This window comes from Geotrypetes seraphini, chromosome 2 (assembly GCF_902459505.1).
Source record: "Geotrypetes seraphini chromosome 2, aGeoSer1.1, whole genome shotgun sequence".
In the NCBI taxonomy this organism is placed as follows: domain Eukaryota; kingdom Metazoa; phylum Chordata; class Amphibia; order Gymnophiona; family Dermophiidae; genus Geotrypetes; species Geotrypetes seraphini.
In genome coordinates, this window is record NC_047085.1 from 363,548,612 (window position 1) to 363,566,818 (window position 18,207).

At 41.3% G+C, this 18,207-nt stretch overlaps 1 protein-coding gene across 1 annotated transcript in view; it reads left to right on the plus strand.

The window, feature by feature from the left end:
• Positions 1 to 18,207, plus strand: part of ITGA9 (integrin subunit alpha 9) — a 589,864-nt gene that overhangs the window by 339,932 nt on the left and 231,725 nt on the right. Inside the window, exon 18 of the mRNA XM_033930560.1 lies at positions 9,368 to 9,518. Coding sequence (XP_033786451.1) covers positions 9,368 to 9,518 — 151 coding nt within the window. The remainder of the gene's footprint in view (positions 1 to 9,367; positions 9,519 to 18,207) is intronic.

Here is an 18,207-nt window from a genome sequence, read left to right on the forward strand (position 1 = left end):
GATTTTCACAAGGCATTTGTCAAAGTACCTCATGAATGACACCTGAGGAAATTAGAAAGTCATGGGATAGAAAAGTGGGGTTTTTCAAAAAAATTATGTCAACGGCATCTGGCACGTCTTTGAAACCATCCCCCATTCTACTTTAATAAAACAAACAAACAGTCCAGGGGGCTTCCTGGCCCGGCATGTCCTCCCCCTTCTTCTCCGCTCGCATTTTTGTTACAGGGGAATGCAATGCATTCTGTCCTTTCTACTAATAGTTTTCAAACAATAGTTAGGGCAATTATTTTACCCCCAATAGATTATTGTAATTCATTGTACTGTGGTTTTACACTGAAGTTGAAATATAGGTTGCAATTGCTTCACTACACAGGGACACTTCTGATATTCATTGCTAAAAAAATATGATCAGGTGACTCTATTTTTAAATCAATTGCATTGGTTGACAGTTGAGAAGAGAATACATTTCAAAAAGGTTACATTGAGATATATATAATGTTATATGGTATGGGACCTGAAGGTTTATTAAAATATTTATCCTTTCCAGTAAGTAGGATTTCTTCTTGTTTCCAGCATTCTTTGAAGCTCGGTTATTCAACAAGTAAATACAGTCAAACCTCGGTTTGCGAGTAACGCGGTTTGCGAGTGTTTTGCAAGATGAGCAAAACACTCCCACAAATCTTAACTCGCAAAACGAGTGTTGACTCGCTAAACGAGCTCTCAGCTATGGTGGCCCAGGGGTGGGTACCTACCTGTGGTTGCCACAGCCCCTTCAGTGGGGTGGCTTCCTTCCCTCGGGGTCCCCGTGCGACTGCCCTCCCGCTTCGGCCGATGCCTCTGCTGTTCGCCAGCGCCTCCCGGCTTCCGAGTCAAGCCGGCCGCTGCCCCTACAACGCACACGCCACGTACAAGCACATGTTCGTTTCAAGTTTAATAAGTATTTGATTAATCGCTTATCCTTTTTTACTAAGCGATATACAATATAAATTGATAAAAACAAAAAGAAAAATAGAAAAAACCAAATACAGTGGTACCTTGGAATCCAAACTTAATTCGTTCTAGAACCCCGTTCGAGTTCCAAAACGTTCGAGCTCCAAGACAATTTTCCCATTGAAAATAATGGAAACTAGATTAATCTGTTCCTGGATCCCACAAACTCAAATTTTCACAGTAAATACACTGGATTTTAGGGGCAGAAACACATATACCCGCCCCAAGTTCTGTAACCGATAGCCGCCCCGATTCTGTCTTCTATTTTACTCTTTTGGAATCTTGCCAGATAATTGTGACCTGGATTGGCCACTGTTGGAAACAGGCTACTGGGCTTGATGGATCGTCGGTCTGTCCCAGTATGCAATTCATGTTCATATGTTTTTATTCATGGTTCTTGCTTGGTAGGATTTTTGCCAAAGGCATTTTGCTACAGTTTTGATTAACAATCATGCAGATGTGAAGGGCTGCCTTATACCTTGTAGCAATATGATTTTGTGTCCCAGATAATGGGTCTTTCCGCCAAGCCGCTCAAAACCTGAGCTGTTGCTGTAAAGCAGTGGTCTCAAACTCGCGGCCCGGGGGCCACTTGCGGCCACCAGGTACTATTTTGAGGCTGGTTTATTGGTGTCAGGTCAAAAGCGCGCCGGGACAAAGGCGCGCCCAGACAATTGAGCGCAGCGCGGAGGCGCGCGCCGCTCAAAATTAATGTTTTTAGGGCTCTGACGGGGGGGTGTGGGGGGAACCCCCCCACTTTACTTAATAGACATCGCGCCGCATTGTGGGGGCGTTGTGGGGGGCGTGGGGGGTTGTAAGCCCCCACATTTTACTGAAAACTTCACTTTTTCCCTGTTTTTAGGGAAAAAGTTGTTTACAGTAAAATGTGGAGGGTTACAACCCCCCAAGCCCCCCATAACGCCGACGCGATGTCTATTAAGTAAAGTGGGGGGGGGGGTTCCCCAACAAAACCCCCCATCGGAGCCCCTAAAAACAGTAATTTTGAGCGGCGCGCGCCTCCGCGCTGCGCTCAATTGTCTGGGTGCGCCTTTGTCTTTCGCGCCGTTGTCTATGAACCGGTTTATTTATCATAATCACAAAAGTAAAATAAAATAGTTTCTTGATCAGACATCTTTTTAGCTATAAATGACAATATTATTATTAAGACTTAGCCAAAAGGAAAGATTTATAAACTATAAAGAGTTTTACCTCATGCAAAATTGTCATTTCTTTAAGAAGACATTAACCATTTTTTTTTCTGCGGCCCTCCAAGTACCTACAAATCCAAAATGTGGCCCTGCAAAGGCTTTGAGTTTGAGGCCACTGCTGTAAAGCATCTACACACACCTCTTCTAATGATTTTTCTGAGGTTGTTTTCTTACAATGATAGGCAACAGTTATGATGATTTTTTTTGATTATGCAGCTAACACAGAGCAGATGTTGGGGTCAGATGGCATTATATGTACTTTGTTGCCCAGATCATGCATCATAATCAGTTTACCCATGTTTAATAATCTCGTGCCTGAGAGCAGGAAAAAAAAGTCTTTTCTCCCCTTCTCTTTCTTCCTTAAATATCACCAGAAGGATTCTTTTTCCTCGGTTCACTTCTTTCGAAACTGCGGTTGATTCTTTCAATGTGTACACTAGATTTATTGATTTGGGAAACATTTTTCTTTTTTTTAAAAATGGAATCACCTCTCAACCTCCACCTGTAGAACTGAGCAAGTCTTCTGTCGGAAATCTGATAAAAGATCTTAACTCTCCTGTCAGTGTGTATCACATAAAGTCAAGTTTACACAAAGTTCCCCAAACCTATGAATTTGATACCAGTAAGAGAGTGTTGTGGCGTTACAGTATCTGAAGTAAAATAGAAAACATGCATTCTTACTGTTCACGATGGTTGTGGTCTTTTTCCATAAATACATATGGCAAGCAGAAAATGTGGCTTTTATAAAATCATTTTTATTAGAAATCTGCATTTCCAGAGAAAATATACAGAACAGGAGAGAACAGGATAATAACAAACAAACTGGGAGGCACAAAGAGGCCCCATGTAGGGTATATAAGCAGTGTTATAACAGAAATAAAAATCAACATAGACAAATTTCCCCTATGGAACAGGTCCAACAGGAACCATATCTCCTAGAAATCCTCTGGAATACAGACACATTTTGTTTTACGTTTGGAAATATTAAGTAACCACATCTACCCCAAAGCACCTACCCTTCAAACTAAAAGGAAAAGCACCAAACAATTCCTCCCCCCCCCCCCCGCCGTCGCTTAGAAAATGTTTAAAAATATGGGACCTTACTTTGGGAGATTAAACTCTCTAAATTCAGAATGCATGTTTCTAGAAGAGGAAGCCTATGGTTACAGCTACAGCCTCGGTACCATGAGGTTGTGGGTTTAAGCTTCCTTGTGACCCTGGGAAAGTCACTTAACCCTCCATTGCCCCAGGTACGTTAGGTAGATTGTGAGCCCACCAGGACAGATATGGAAAAATGCTTGAGTACCTGAATGTAAAACTACTTAGTCAACCTCCATTGATAGGCGGTATATAAATAAGTAATAAACTTGGAAAGTTTTTCCAATACGCCGATATGAGATGTTACAGTTTTTGAAGGAGCACATGCTGCATGAATCCTTTTGAAAAGAGTAATTCACCAAATAGCCTTTGTCCTTTTAACGGAGTCTTTGATTTAAAAATAAACGCGGCCAGAACACCATTTGATCACAGATGCTGACTTTGAGCAGTTTCAGGTAAAACCGAGGAACTCCGTGAGCATATCTCTTATTAATATAGGGATCCTTTTACATAGCCGCGGTAGAGGTTTCTACCGCAGGCTGGAGAGATAAATGCTCCCCCGCTCATAGGAATTCTAATCTTTTCGATTTATTTTTAATGGTGTTTTTCCTGATTGATGATTAGACTCTTTCAACCTCTTGTTGAATGAGGTTCTGAAGATTTTAACTGAGGTCGTTTACTCCACTAATTTTTAAAGTGTTTTTTTTTTTTTGGTTATTAGAACTTTTCCATTGTCATTATTTAAGAGTAATTTTCAATTGTTTTTCTATTTTGGTTTATTCTTTTCCCTTTGTGACATTGTTAAGAATATTTTAATGTTCATTAAAATATTATTATTAGAATAAATGTGTAAAATCAATCCCAAAAGTCTGAAAATCAGGAAAAGAAAAGCCAAACAGTTTGAAAATGAAACCAAAATTACTTAGGGCTCCTTTGACTAAGCTGCAGTAGCATTTTTAGCGCGCTCTAACCCCCGTGCTATGCGGGAAAACTAACGCCAGCTCAATGGAGGCGTTAGCATCTAGCACGCATGGCATTGTAGCGTATGTTACGCGCATGCGAAAACCGCTAGCACAGCTTAGTAAAAGGAGCCCATAGTAACATAGTAAATGACAGCAGATAAAGAGCTGAACGGTCCATCCAGTCTGCCCAATAGTCACACTCATTATACATTCATAGTTAAATTCTCTTTTCTTTAATATTTCTGGGCAATAGACTATAGAAGTCCACCCAGTACTGTCTTTAGGTTCCCACTGCTAGAATTGCCATTGAAGCTCACTCCAGCCTATCCTAACCACCCTGTTGCTGGAGCTTCTATCAAAACCCTCCCCAGCTCATCCTAAGCCATACAGTACATGTGACACTGCCCATGCAGGATTGCCCAGTATCTTGTTTTATACCATTCATTTTCTAATTAGAGATCCTCTGTGTTCATCCCACACTTTTTTAAATTCCGTCACCGTTTTTATCTCCACCACCTCCCTCGGGAGGGCATTCCAGGCAACCACCACCTGCTCCTTGAAAAAGAAATTCCTAACATTACTCCTAAGTCTTCCACCCTGCAACCTCAGTTCATGCCCTCCAGTTTTACCATTTTCCTTTCTATGGAAATATTTGTTTCTATATTAATACATTTCAAGTAGTTAAACGCCGGTATCATATCTTCCATCCCTCCTCTTTAGAGTAGATCGATTTGAGATTTTGTCGCAGAAGAATAATAGAACATCTCATGCTCTGTTTACATTTCCTTCGGTCAAGGGCTGTAAAAGCAAGAAATATCACGAACACACTCTCGCTTATCAGGCGGCATGTTATGATAAAGATTTCTGAATACTATTAGTTAGATTTACTTCATACGAACACTTTAGAAAGTTACTGAAAACCTTTCTCTTTTCTAAATTTTTGAATAATTAGATACCTTTGTATTCTTTATAACATATTTTGTTTTTTTCATTAGCATAATCTTTTGTTAACCGCATTGAACTTATGGTTATGCGGTCTAGAAATCTGTTATGTTATGTTATATTCAGGTCTTCCAGTCTCTTAATGTATGTCTTTTGGTGCAAGCCCCATACCATTTTTGTCGCTTTTCTCTGGACTGCTTCAAGGTCTTTTTACATCCTTAGCCAGATATGGCCTCCAAAACTGAACACAGTACTCCAGGTGGGGCCTCACCAAAGTCCTGTATAGGGGCATCAACACCTCTTTTCTTCTGCTGGTTATGTCTCTTTCTATACAGATAATAAATTAAAAAATCAGGAAAATTATATATAAACAATTCTAGATCCTTCTTGTAAAGCCACTACCAAAAAAGTAAATAAATCTATCACAAAAACAAAACAGTTCAATAAATAAATGAAAGGCACTCAGTAAAATGATATTCACCATTCCAAAAGGTAATGGTTCAATCTACCACAGCATAGCACCACCTTCCTCTCAGATCTGAAAACTGTTCATAACCAGACTAGTCTGAAAAATGAAGATATAGAAGAACACTTAGAGGGGCATAATAAAAAAAAACGTCTAAGTCCCCTTTTTGCCAAAGGCCTTAAACATTGAAAGTAGAAGCAGGGAAAATGTCCATTATTAAAAAAACATCCAAAAGGAGGTTTTTTTTAAAATAATGGCCTGCCTCCTACGTTCAGCTGTTTAAACGTTCAGACCACCACTACGTCTACATTTACACCATGTCATCAACCTAAAAAAAGCCTAAGTCCCAAACGCCCAAAACAAGGGCTTTTAGGCAAAGGAGGAGCCAGTCCTTCGCCTAAAAGCTGGATTCTGTAACATCTCACTACAGCTCCCTTATAGGTCATGGTGAGCCCCCAAAACAGCCACAGAATCTACTAGACCCACCTATCTACCACCCCAATAGCCCTTATGGCTGCAGGAGCCACTTATATGGCAGTACAAAAGTGTTTGGGGGTTTTTTGGGGGTTGCACATTTTTCACCATGAATGCAGTGATTAGAGTAGCTTATGGGCCTCTCCATAGTTCAGTAACCCACCCCCAAGACTACCTCTGTGCAGCTCTACTAGGCTTTCCTATGCCAGGCTGCCAGGTGCTGATGTTCTGGTGGCAGATATGTAAAGTTGGTATTACGATTTTTATGGGGGTGGGGGCAGTGATGACTGGGGCAGTGTGCAGGGGTCTGTACTTTGTGTCTGCAGTGCTTATCTGGTCACTTTGGATACCTTTTGTGGCCTTAGACCTGGTTTTAGATGGCCTAAGTCACAACGTCCAAGTTTTGTCTTGGCAGTGTTGTTAAACTTTCAGTTATACATGCAGTACGACTAAGTCTAGGACGGCCCATTTCCTGCCCAAATCCCGCCCTCAACACTCCTCCTGACACGCCCCTTTTAGCTCTGGTCGTTCAGCAGCACTGTGAAGGCCTAGGTCGTTTTTAAATACGTCTAAAACCCGGTTTGATTATCGGCACTTGGACAACTTGTCTTTTAGATCGTCCAAATGCCGATTTAGGCTGGTTTTTAGACATTTTTCTGTTTCGATTATGAGCCCCCTATCTTATAAGGTTGTCCAAATGCATTCTTCTGTCTGGATATAGCAGGAGGTGGTAACCATTACCAAAATTTTCAGGTCCTCAAATAGTGTCCAGTGAAAAGTAAAAAGCAGTGTAAACACCAAATAATAGTCCAAAATGAGCTGTGTGGATTAACTTTTCCTCAACACAAAATCCTGTTTCACAGGTGCTTCACCAGGAAGAAGAAGTATCTCCTGAGAGGAAATGAAAAAAAGAATAAATCAAAAAACTATAATTAACTTATTAAAGTAATCTAAACCATTCAAAAAATACAAAATGTAAACTACAATACTTTGCAGCGAGCTATGTATTAGCTGCAAGATAGACAGGGGATCAGATATAAAGAGGCTGAACATAAATAAGCAAGCACTTAATTATCCCAACGGGAGGTCCGTTGTACTAGTCGCTTCTTCAGGGGAATTATTATGCTGCACCAGCTCTCAAATTGAAACAGTTATAAATGATAAGTTATCTTGTCGAAATGTCCATTGCGATCCATTGCCAACAGAAATCCGCTAGCCGACGGTGACCAGCCAGTGTTTCGCTGAAGCTATGTCAAGGCTATATACAGGGAAATCTTCAGCACTGATCTTTGACACTGTTCCTGTGTGCTCACTCTCATCTTCAACTGATTCACAACCATTATGAAATCATTCGAACCACTTGTAAACCGTCTTCATGGTCACTGCAGCATCACCATAAACTAATTTTAATATTTCATGTGTTTCTGTTGCAGTTTTTAATAAAATTTCATGTTGTTCATGATCCATGATTAACAGCACACTTTAAAACACACCGTCTCTCAACTGTAGCTCACAACAGACTGACTGCACCAAACAAGTTGAAACTTGTCACACACACTGTTACTAAGGTTTGACACGCCGCCTACTGTATTGAAGATCCTTGCCTTTCTGTTGGATGGCGCTCCGCTGCAACATTCACCTTATTTTGTGATCACACCTCATACAATTAGATCTTTCTTCAGCCTTTAATGCTGTAAACCAGTCACAGAACATGGCAGTGACAGGAACCGCGTTGAAGTGGTTTGAAGGTTATCTGACTGGTACATTGCAAGCAGTTCATTGTGAAAATTTCTTCTCTAGGTTCCATTTGATAAGTCAGGGTGTTCTGAAAGGCATACTTTTATCCCTTCTTCTTTTTAACATTTTTTTCTGGCTCCTTTGGCAATAGGTGATGGAAATTTTTTAAATGAAAATATTTTTTCCATTTATAATTTTGCAGATGAGTAGGGGGGTGAGAGATACAGTAAACCCCCCTCAAATTTGCGGTTCGCAAATCGCGGACTCAGTAATTTGCGGTATTTTCCGACCGTCACTTCCTGGTACTAAAGTCATGGTTACACCAATCAAGAGCTGCTTTGACATTCTATCTGATTGGTGTAGCCTGACTTTAGTACCAGGAAGAGGCGGTCGGAAAATGCCGCAAATGATTTTCAGCATCCGCTGACACCCCAGCTGCCCTCTCCTACCTTTGAAAATCATGGGAGTTCCTGGAACAGAACCCCCGCAAATTTGGGGGTAGTACTGTATTTGAATCTTTGGCTTGGAGAAAGGAAGATATCTGGCTGCCTCCCTCCCTCAAATATAGATCAACCCACTTCAGAATGAACTCTATAGGAAAAGGGGCAGCACATAAATATATGATGTTGAAATTAAAAAGGTTAGTGTCTTAATCATTAACCATTATTACCACCTCCTCCTTGATGTTTTGCAAAAATCTTACTGTTGCTAATTTACTTTATGATTGAATTTTAATAAAGCATTGTCACAGTAAGTTTTGTCACTTATCTTTATTATGCAGAATTACTAGCCAGCCTGACAGGACCCGTTTTGCCATACAATGGCTTTATCAAAGGTTCTAATGGAGCTATTTTCAAGCATCAAGCCTCAAAGTTCTGACCTGGTGAAAACTCTGGAAGGGAAATTTTTTCTTATATACGTATTCCCATTGTAAAATGGGAAAGACATTTGTAGATTTTTGGTGTGCCCAAGCCACATTGCCTTGAAATCTCTGTCTGGTGTGAATCTCCTTGCGTAAAAGAGTGCTTTTCTGAAATCTTTTTTTTTTTAAATATATTTAAATACCAATATTCACAAATGGATATTTTTCTCAAATAACATTCTTAGATAGTTATGTTTATAACATGTTTATTATATTGCACATAGATGCTAGCATAGACCCCCCCTTGTGCTCAGAAGGTGCATATTCATGCTGTATGCTATTTCTGGAATTGACTCAAGATTGATATTTTAATACAGTACTTTAAATCATTAACTGAATATTTCTAAATGTTTTCCCATCTTGTGTGTCTAAATTAAGTATAGGCGTTATACTTTTAGCCTTTACCATGTAGTTGCATCATCTTTAATGATGGATCCAGGCTGAATAATCAGAAGTACCATTCCACCTTTAATAGTGACAAGAATGGGGCTTGTGAATGAGGGGGGCTGCCACAGTATCTTCTGAATGAAAAGGAAGGTGAATGATAACTAGTTCTCCTTTCTAATTACAGTGTGGACGAGAAAACCCCTTATCTAGCTTTGGGAGCTGTAAAGAACATTTCCCTCAACATCTCCATCACGAACATCGGGGATGATGCATATGACACGAATGTATTCTTCAACTGCTCCCAGGAGCTGTTTTTTATCAAAATGTGGCAGAAGGTAAGAGAGGACTCAATCTAAGACAGACAGCAGAGCAGATGGCATTTACTACAATGCCAACTCAATGGTGTAATAAAAAGGAGGCCGGAGGGTTGCCCCGGGCGCCTTCTTGGTGGGAGAGACGGCAACTCTCCGCCTCCCCATGCCACGCTCGCATCATCCTTTCCCAACCCCACCCCCACCTCTTTAAAACTTCACCACTGTGAACAACTTTTCCAGCCTGCTGCTCTGTGCCAGCTTGGCTCTCCTCTGAAATCACTTCCGGGGTGCAAGCCTTGGAAGTGATATCAGAGGGAAAGCCAGTGCCGGCGTGAGCAGCAAGCTGGAGAAGCTGCTTGCACTGGTGAAGATTTAGAGGTATTGGTGGGGGTGGGGGTGGGGTGGGGGAAGAGTACGAGTGGGGCAAGGAAGGAGCAGGGGGAGGTTGAGGGGGCGCCATAGGTTCCACCGCCCCAAGTGCCTCCTACTCGTGCTACACCATTGTGTCATCTTGCAGTCTAGAGGCTATAATTCAGCTTAGGACCATTGTATCATTGGAACAAGGATGAGTTGAAAGATTTATGTTCTGTTTCACATGACAAATGGGTGATCCTTTTGAAAAAGCCTTTTTGAAGTATGTCGAACACCATTTTATTGTAGTCATATGGCACGTGGATTTAAATGATAATCTCTCATTAGCAGGAATGTTTTCTTCCATTGTGACTATTATTTATAGTCAGATCTTCTTGTGATGGATGAAATTAATTTTTGTGAGTTATTAATGTTCTTCCTTTAATCCTGTGAACAGAAGAGCAGAGTGGTGTGTTCTCAGAACACTAGGGAAAGAAAAGCAAAAGATTAATTGTTAATTGTTTCCTAAATTTTTGTTGTTGTGGAAGGTCGCAGGAAAAATACTGTAGCAATGCTTTCCAAACGTTTATCTAATATGATTCTATTTTAACACTAACCCCCTCTTTTACAAAGGTGCGCTATGCTTTTTAGCGCGCAATAAACATTAGCGCGTGCTAAACACGAGCTAAATGCTAACGTGTGCATGCTATCCTGTGGACACATTAGCGCGCCTTTGTAAAAGAGGGTCTAAATATTCACGACACCAGGCAATGATGAAAAAAGAATAGACCTCCAGGCTCTTTTCCTCCCTCATACACTTTCTTTCCCCCCCCCCCATTAATCCAAAGTATGAAGGCAGCAGCAGCAGCAGCAGCATAATCAGTATTGGCAATAGTAGCAGCAAAGAATGTTGTGCACTCAAGGACCCTAGTACCAATCTAACATGAAGCCCATTGAAGAGGAGGGGTGGAGTCTGTGAATATTCCTGACTCACAGGCCTCAAAATTGTGACTGGGGGATTTCAGGGCGATGTCAGGGGTGGTTAGGGCTCCGTGGCTCAGCTGATCCTTGCAGAGGGAATCCCCATCAGCTGAGCCACCAGGAATCCCCGAAACTGGCTCAGCTGATGGGGATTCCTTCTGTTGCGATCAGCTGATGGGAAGCCTATGGGGTTTTGTTTTTTTTTTTCACTCTTTGGGTGGTGGGAGGGGGTCGTGACCCCTGGGGGAGTAAAGGGGGAGGGGGCGTCATGTCTTTAATCCTCCAGTGCTCTTCCTGTCAGTTTGGGCACCTTTGTGGAACTTAGATGCAACTCAAATAGGTCTAACTGCCAGCGTCTTAAGTTCCCTCTAGGAAAGCTTTGATTATGGCTGGGGTATGTCCAGGTTGAAGCCCGCCCGATTCCCGCACATAACACACCTTCTAAAATGCCCATTTGCTCACTAGAAGTGGTGCTGCACGTCCAGATAGTTGGTTTGATTATCAGCACTTGGATGTCCCTGCTGTTAGGACTTCCAAGTGCCAACTTAGACGTCCTTTTTGGACATTTAAAAGTTTTGATTATGAGCCTCATAATTTGAAGGTGGATGTACACATGAGTGGAATCCGGACAAAACATGGGCAGTTACACATGCTACACTGGAAGAGACCTAAGGTCTATCAAGCCTAGAATCCAGTTTCCAACAGTGGCCAATCCAGATCATAAGTACCTGGCAAGATCCCAAAAGAGTAAAACAGATTTTGTGCTGCTTATGCTAAAAACAAGCAGTGGATTTTCCCAATTTCATCTTAATAAAGACTTATGGACTTTTCTTTTAAGAAATTATCCAGACCTTTTTTAAGCCCTGCTATTTAACTGCTTTTACCACATTCTCTGGCAACAAATTCTAGAGTTTACACATTGAGTGAAGAAATATTTTCTTCAGTATGCTTTTTTATTTATATTATTACTTATATACCACTTATATCCTAAGTGGTTTACATACAGGTACTTTATCATATTTCCCTATCTGTCCTGGTGGGCTCAAACTCTTTCTAGTGTACCTGGGGCAATGAGGGGATTAAGTGACTTGCCCAGGGTCACAAGGAGCAGCAAGGGATTTGAACCCACAGCCTCAGGGTGCTGAGGCTGTAGCTCTAACCCCTGCATCACACACTACTTAATAGCTTCAATTCATGCCCTCTAGTCCTAGCATTTTTGAAAAGAGTAAACATGTGATTCACGTTTACTTGTCCCACTCTCAATATTTTATAGATCTCTGTCATATCTCCCCTCAGCTATTTCTTCTCCAAGCTGAAAAGTCCTAGCTGCTTTAGCCTTTCCTCTGTAGGGAAGTTGTTCCAACCCTTTTATCATTTTCAGCACCCTGCTCGGTACCTTTTCCAGTTCTGCTATGAGGCTCATTTTCAAAAAAGATAATGGTTACTGCGGATGGGCAGACTAGATGGGCCATTTGGCCTTTATCTGCCATCATGTTTCTAAGTTCAAAAAGTGACGCATAGGGGCAAATTGATGTTTATCTCACCAAACCCTTACAACTCACTACTTTTGAAACCCATTTTGTATACAGATTTCTATGGTGGTTGTCTGCAGTGCATCTAAATCTCAAGGGAGAGTTTTGCAGGCATGATTTTGGGTGGAACTTGGGGGGCTTATGATTTGGATGTTCTGCAATAACCAAATCTTTAAAAAAATGTCCAGGTCACAATCTGGACATTTGAGGCTAGACCTGTTTTAACATTGAATATGTGCAAAAAAGGTGCCCAAACTGAGCAGATGACTGCTGGGGGGATGAAGGCATAAACCTCCCTCCTCTGACCCCCCCTCCCACCCTCTCAAAGATGTGAATGAAACAGTACATACCTGCCTGTATGATAGCTTCAGATGTCATGGCCAGTCCCAGTAGAGCAACAAGCAGGCTTCTGGAGTAGCCTAATGGGTGATGTAGTCAGTCGTAGAGAAGGGGACCCAGACCCATATCCCACTCTAATTACTACACCTATTGTCGAACATGTAAGCCCTCTAAAACCCACCCAAATCCCACTGAATCTACATAAGTGACACCTGCAGTCTTAAGGGCTATTGGTGTGTTTTACAGTTGGGTCCAATAAGTTTGGGGTGGGTTTTGGAGGGCTCACCATAGTGTCTCACTGCTCTTCTGAGATGTCTGTTCGGCCAGTCTATTGAAAATACTGGCCCCTCCTACATCCCAATGGGTTGTTGTGTGTGTGGGGGGGAGGGGGGATGGTTGTTTTTTTTTACATGCTTTTTTGAAAATGGTTCACAAAGATAGATGCACTGAATACAAGCACATCTGAAAAATTACCATTTTCAAAACAAAAAGATAAAGGTTTTACTGTTTCGAAAATGGTGAAATTTGCTACTGGATTTTTGTGTATCTTCCGTAAAATGTGCAAACTCAGATTTGGAAATTATATTGAAAATTCCCTTTTATATCTTTTTTAAAATGTGGTGATCAGAAGTGTACATAGTCTTCGAGCTGTAGGCACTCCGTGGACTGATACAAAGACATTACAGGGTACAACATCCTCATTTTTGTATTTAATTCCATGTAAATTAAAGAATACAATATATAATTTATGCAATTTTTAAAAACAATCTAGGCATGAACATTTACACAAATAACATGTCTGATGTAAGTGGTCATGCTTAAATTATAATCATATATTTGTCCTATTACACTAGTATTCTCTGAAGGAAAGTAGGTTCCTAATAGAGAACTTCTTGACTCTTAAAATAGGCACCCTTTTAAAGAATTACTGTCTTCATGGGAAATACCCTTTATTACATCTGGTTTATAGAATAAAAAGCCATAGAGATATAGAACTAACTAGAGACCATAATCTTGTGTTCTATAGGATAGCAGCGCTTCTTAAAATATTTTTCTAAAGTTCACATAAAAAAATTTTATGGTCCATATTTAAAAAAAAAAATCAAGCAAGTTAGTAATTTATCTGGATAATTTTTTTTTTTTTGGGGGGGGGATTCTCCTTGAGACTTATAGAATATAGAAACATGATGGCAGATAAACCCATCTAGTCTGCCCATCCGCAGTAACCAATATATCCAGATAACTTTAGGCCAGCTTTTCTCCCTAACCAGACTTACCTACATACTTTAGCTGGATTGCGCCCAGAGAATACCACTCGACACCTCTTTTTATGCAAGTGAATTTTGTATAGGCAATGGTAAATTATACATGCTCAGCCATGGCGGAGGGGTAGAACAGAGGGTAATTGAAACACAAAGATTTATCCAGCCAATTTCCAAAGTTAGTTAAATCTTTTGAATATTGAATTTATGGTCTATATGCTGCACTAGAAAAAAATTGTTTTCTTTTAGTTCAAGTTGAGCAATAGTTAGGCAGAAATCTAAATGCTGAATAAAAGTAACTCAAACAGTCCCTTTAGTGGGAGCTTATTTTTTTCATGAAAGAGTTCATTGTTCTCTAGATTAACTTTTTAACCTCAGACTTTCTTATGGATCACACTGGAAAACTTTCACTCTGCTTCCCCCTTAGTCAATGAACATTTTAATTGGAAATGAACCATGTCTGCTTAGAAGTCTTTTTTCTTTTTTTTTAATTTTACAAAGACACTTTGATGTCCAGTTTCAGAGGTGACTCTCTTTTGCTGTGTTTGGCTTTATTTTGGGTCTCTAGAATGTTGCCTCAGTTTAAAATTTATTAGGCTTTATTGTGGTTATAGCTACAAAAGTGGAATATCAGCAGCCAGACACAGGGACGAAAACAAAGTACCTCTTTCGTAATGGATTCTAGACACTTGATTGAATTTGTGCTCTATCCCTATTATAACAGGGACGATTAACGATGTTGTCTTGACATGCCTATGTTATATGTGATAATCGGAGGGAAACAAGATTTTATGTATGTAATGTGGAAAAAGCATAGTTGTATGCGGTATATAAATTTTTTTAATAAATAAATTTGCGGCCTACTGTGGAATTATGCAATTCTACTGTTTACATTATTGGGGGTGGGGGGAGTAAAAAATATAATTAAATTACATTGCTGATTAGAGAATGACACGGGGCCAAATTTTTCCATGTCCCTGTGGGAACTTATTTTCCCATCCCATCCCGTCCCGGCGAGTTCTTTTTTTGTCCCTGCCCCATTCCTGCAAGCTACGTCCTCATCTGCACAAGCCTCAAACACTTTAAAATCATAAGTCGAGGCTTGTGTGGTTAAGGCAGAGCTTACAGGAATGAGGCAGGGACAGCAACAAAACTCGCGGGGACAGGACAGGGAAACTGAGGGCTCCTTTTACTAAGCTGCGATAGCATTTTTAGCGCACGCAGAATTTTAGCGCATGCTAATCCTGCGCTACGTGGCTAGAACTAATGCCAGCTCAATGCTGGCAATAGGGTCTAGAGTGTGCAGCAATTCAGTGCGCGCTATGCATGCTAAAACCGCTATTGCAGCTTAGTAAAAGGAGCCCTGAGTTCCCGCGGGGATGGGGAAAAATTTAGCCCCGTGACATTCTCTATTGCTGATCATTTTCTCTCAAGCTAGGAGGGAAACAGTGACACTGAGTAGTTTCCTTCTCCACTAGTTTGTACCACCAAAAACTCGCTCTGATTTGAAAAAAAAAAATTACTGCAAAAGTAACTTAAGCATTTAAAGAAACAAGTAATGTAGGTTGGGCATTTGACCTTTTTTTTAAGGATTGAATCTTTCTGCTTTTACTTTTATTTGTTCTGACCTGTTTCAATATTTTATGTATGTAACCTTTTTGGAATAAAACGGTATAGAAATTTTAAAAATAAATAAATAAATTCCACAATCAGAGAAAGCTAAGCACATATGAAAGTGTGTCAGGAGCAGATCCTGAATAATAGCTGTCATGAAAGAAAGAAAAAGCACTACAATAATACTGCATTAAACCTAAGCTTAGCACATAGGAAAATCTCATGTTAGAACACACTAAGCCCATTTTACCGCACTTTATTTAAAAAGCTCCATAATGACTACACTAAAGTCTCTTGATCCCTTCCTGCCAGCCTTTGCATCATTTGTCCCCTGTGCCTGTAAAAAATTAATTTGGAAGCATTTACCATTACCAAGTGCTCCCATGTTAACTCTGTGTTATCCAGTTAGGCCCGGATTCTGTAACCAGTGACATCGGCAGCTGCCTTTAAAAGCGGCCACTGATTATGTGTCAATAACACAACGGTACCAGGTACAGAATCGCGCCTCCTGCAAAGGTAGACACTAGAAGTATCGTGCCTCTGTAGGTGCTTTATAGAAACACTAGTATTTAAGTCCAGTATATTAACGGGTGCTAGAATATATGTCTGTATGTCTTTCTGTCTCTCTCCCTCTCGCTGTCTATCTTTCTTTCTTTCTATCTCTCTCTCTCCCTCCCGCTGTCTGTCTTTCTTTCTGTCTGTCTCTTTCCCTGGCCCCCTGTCTGTCTCTCTCCCTGGCCCCCTGTCTGTCTCTCTTTCTGTCTGAATCTCTTCCTGGCCCGCTGTCTGTCTTTCTTTCTTCCTGGCTCGCTGTCTGTCTTTCTTTCTGTATGTCTCTCTTCCTGGCCCCCTGTCTGTCTGTCTTTCTTTCTCCCTGCCCGCTGTCTGTCTGTCTTTATTTCTTTCTGTCTCTCTCCCTGCCCACTGTCTTTCTGTCTGTCTGTCTTTCGTTCTTGTGTGCTGAGATGCTTCAGCTCCTGCCCCTTTCTCCCACCTACCCTTAAATCACTCCTTTTGCCTCCTCCCCAGCCTGAACAACTGCCAACCACAGTCCGGATGCCGAGCGTCAGTATGTCTGCTTCCGTTATTTTTGTGCTCTCCTTGGTCCTGTTAGATGGAGTGAGGGCGGGAGGGGGGAAGTCACTGCAGTGGTCGCCGCCTCCGTGCATCCATGCTTTAAGGTGCCTCCGCATGCGCAGTAGGAGCCAGCGTCACCGAGGAAAGGCGATGGGGAACCGCCGCTGGCTCCTTCTACTGCGCATGTGTGACACAGAAGCACAGATCACGGAGTTTGAAGTGTGCATGCGTGCTAAGGGTTTTATTATGATAGATAGTAACATAGTAGATGACGGCAGCTAAAGACCCGAATGGTCCATCCAGTCTGCCCAACCTGATTCAATCAAAAAATTTATTGTTTTTTTTGTGGGGTTTTCTTAGCTATTTCTGGGCAAGAATCCAAAGCTCTGCCCAGTACTGTTCTTAGGTTCCTACTACTGAAGTCTTTGTCAAAGCTCAGTCCAGCCCATCTACACCATCCCAGCCATTGAAACCCTCCCCAGCCCATCCTCAACCAAATGGCCATATGCAAGACTGTGCAAGTCTGCCCAGTACTGGCCTTAGTTCTTTAATATTTACTATTCTTTTCTGATTCTAGATCCTCTGTTTTCATCCCACGCTTTTTTGAACTCCGTCACTGTTTTCGTCTCCATCACCTCTCTCGGGAGCACATTCCAGGCATCCACCACCCTCTCTGTAAAGAAGAATTTCCTTACATTGCTCTTGAATCTACCACCCCTCAACCTCAAATTATGTCCTCTGGTTTTACCATTTTCTTTTCTCTAGAAAAGATTTTGTTCTACGTTAATATCTTTCAAGTATTTGAACGTCTGAATCATATCTCCCCTGTCCCTCCTTTCCTCTAAGGTATAAATATTCAGGGCTTCCAGTCTCTCCTCATACCTCTTTTGGCGCAAACCTTCTATCATTTTCGTCACCCTCCTCTGGACCGCTTCAAGTCTTCTTATGTCCATCGCCAGATACGGTCTCCAAAACTGAACACAATACTCCAAGTGGGGCCTCACCAACGACCTTTACAGGGGCATCAACACCTTCATTCTTCTACTGGTTACACCTCTCTTTATGCAGCCCAGCATCCTTCTGGCAGCAGCCACCGTCTTATCGCACTGTTTTTTTGCCTTAAGATCTTTGGATACTATCACCCCAAGGTCCCTCTCTCCATCCGTGCATATCAACCTCTCACCTCCCCAAATGCATTATTCTGCATTTCTTTGCATTGAATTTTAGTTGCCAGATATTAGACCATTCCTCTAACTTTTGTAGATTCTTTTTCATGTTTTCCACTCCCTCCTCAGTGTCTACTCTGTTACAAATCTTGGTATCATCCACAAAAAGGCAAACCTTTCCTTCTAACCCTTCAGCAATGTCACTCACACCCATATTGAACAGGATCGGTCCCAGCACCGAACCCTGAGGGACTCCACTACTCTCCTTTCCTTCCTCCGAACAACTTCCAGCATCTGTTCGTCAATCAGTTTCTAATCCAGTTCACCACTTTGGGTCCTAACTTCAGCCCTTCAAGTTTGTTGAAGAGCCTTCCATGAGGAACCATGT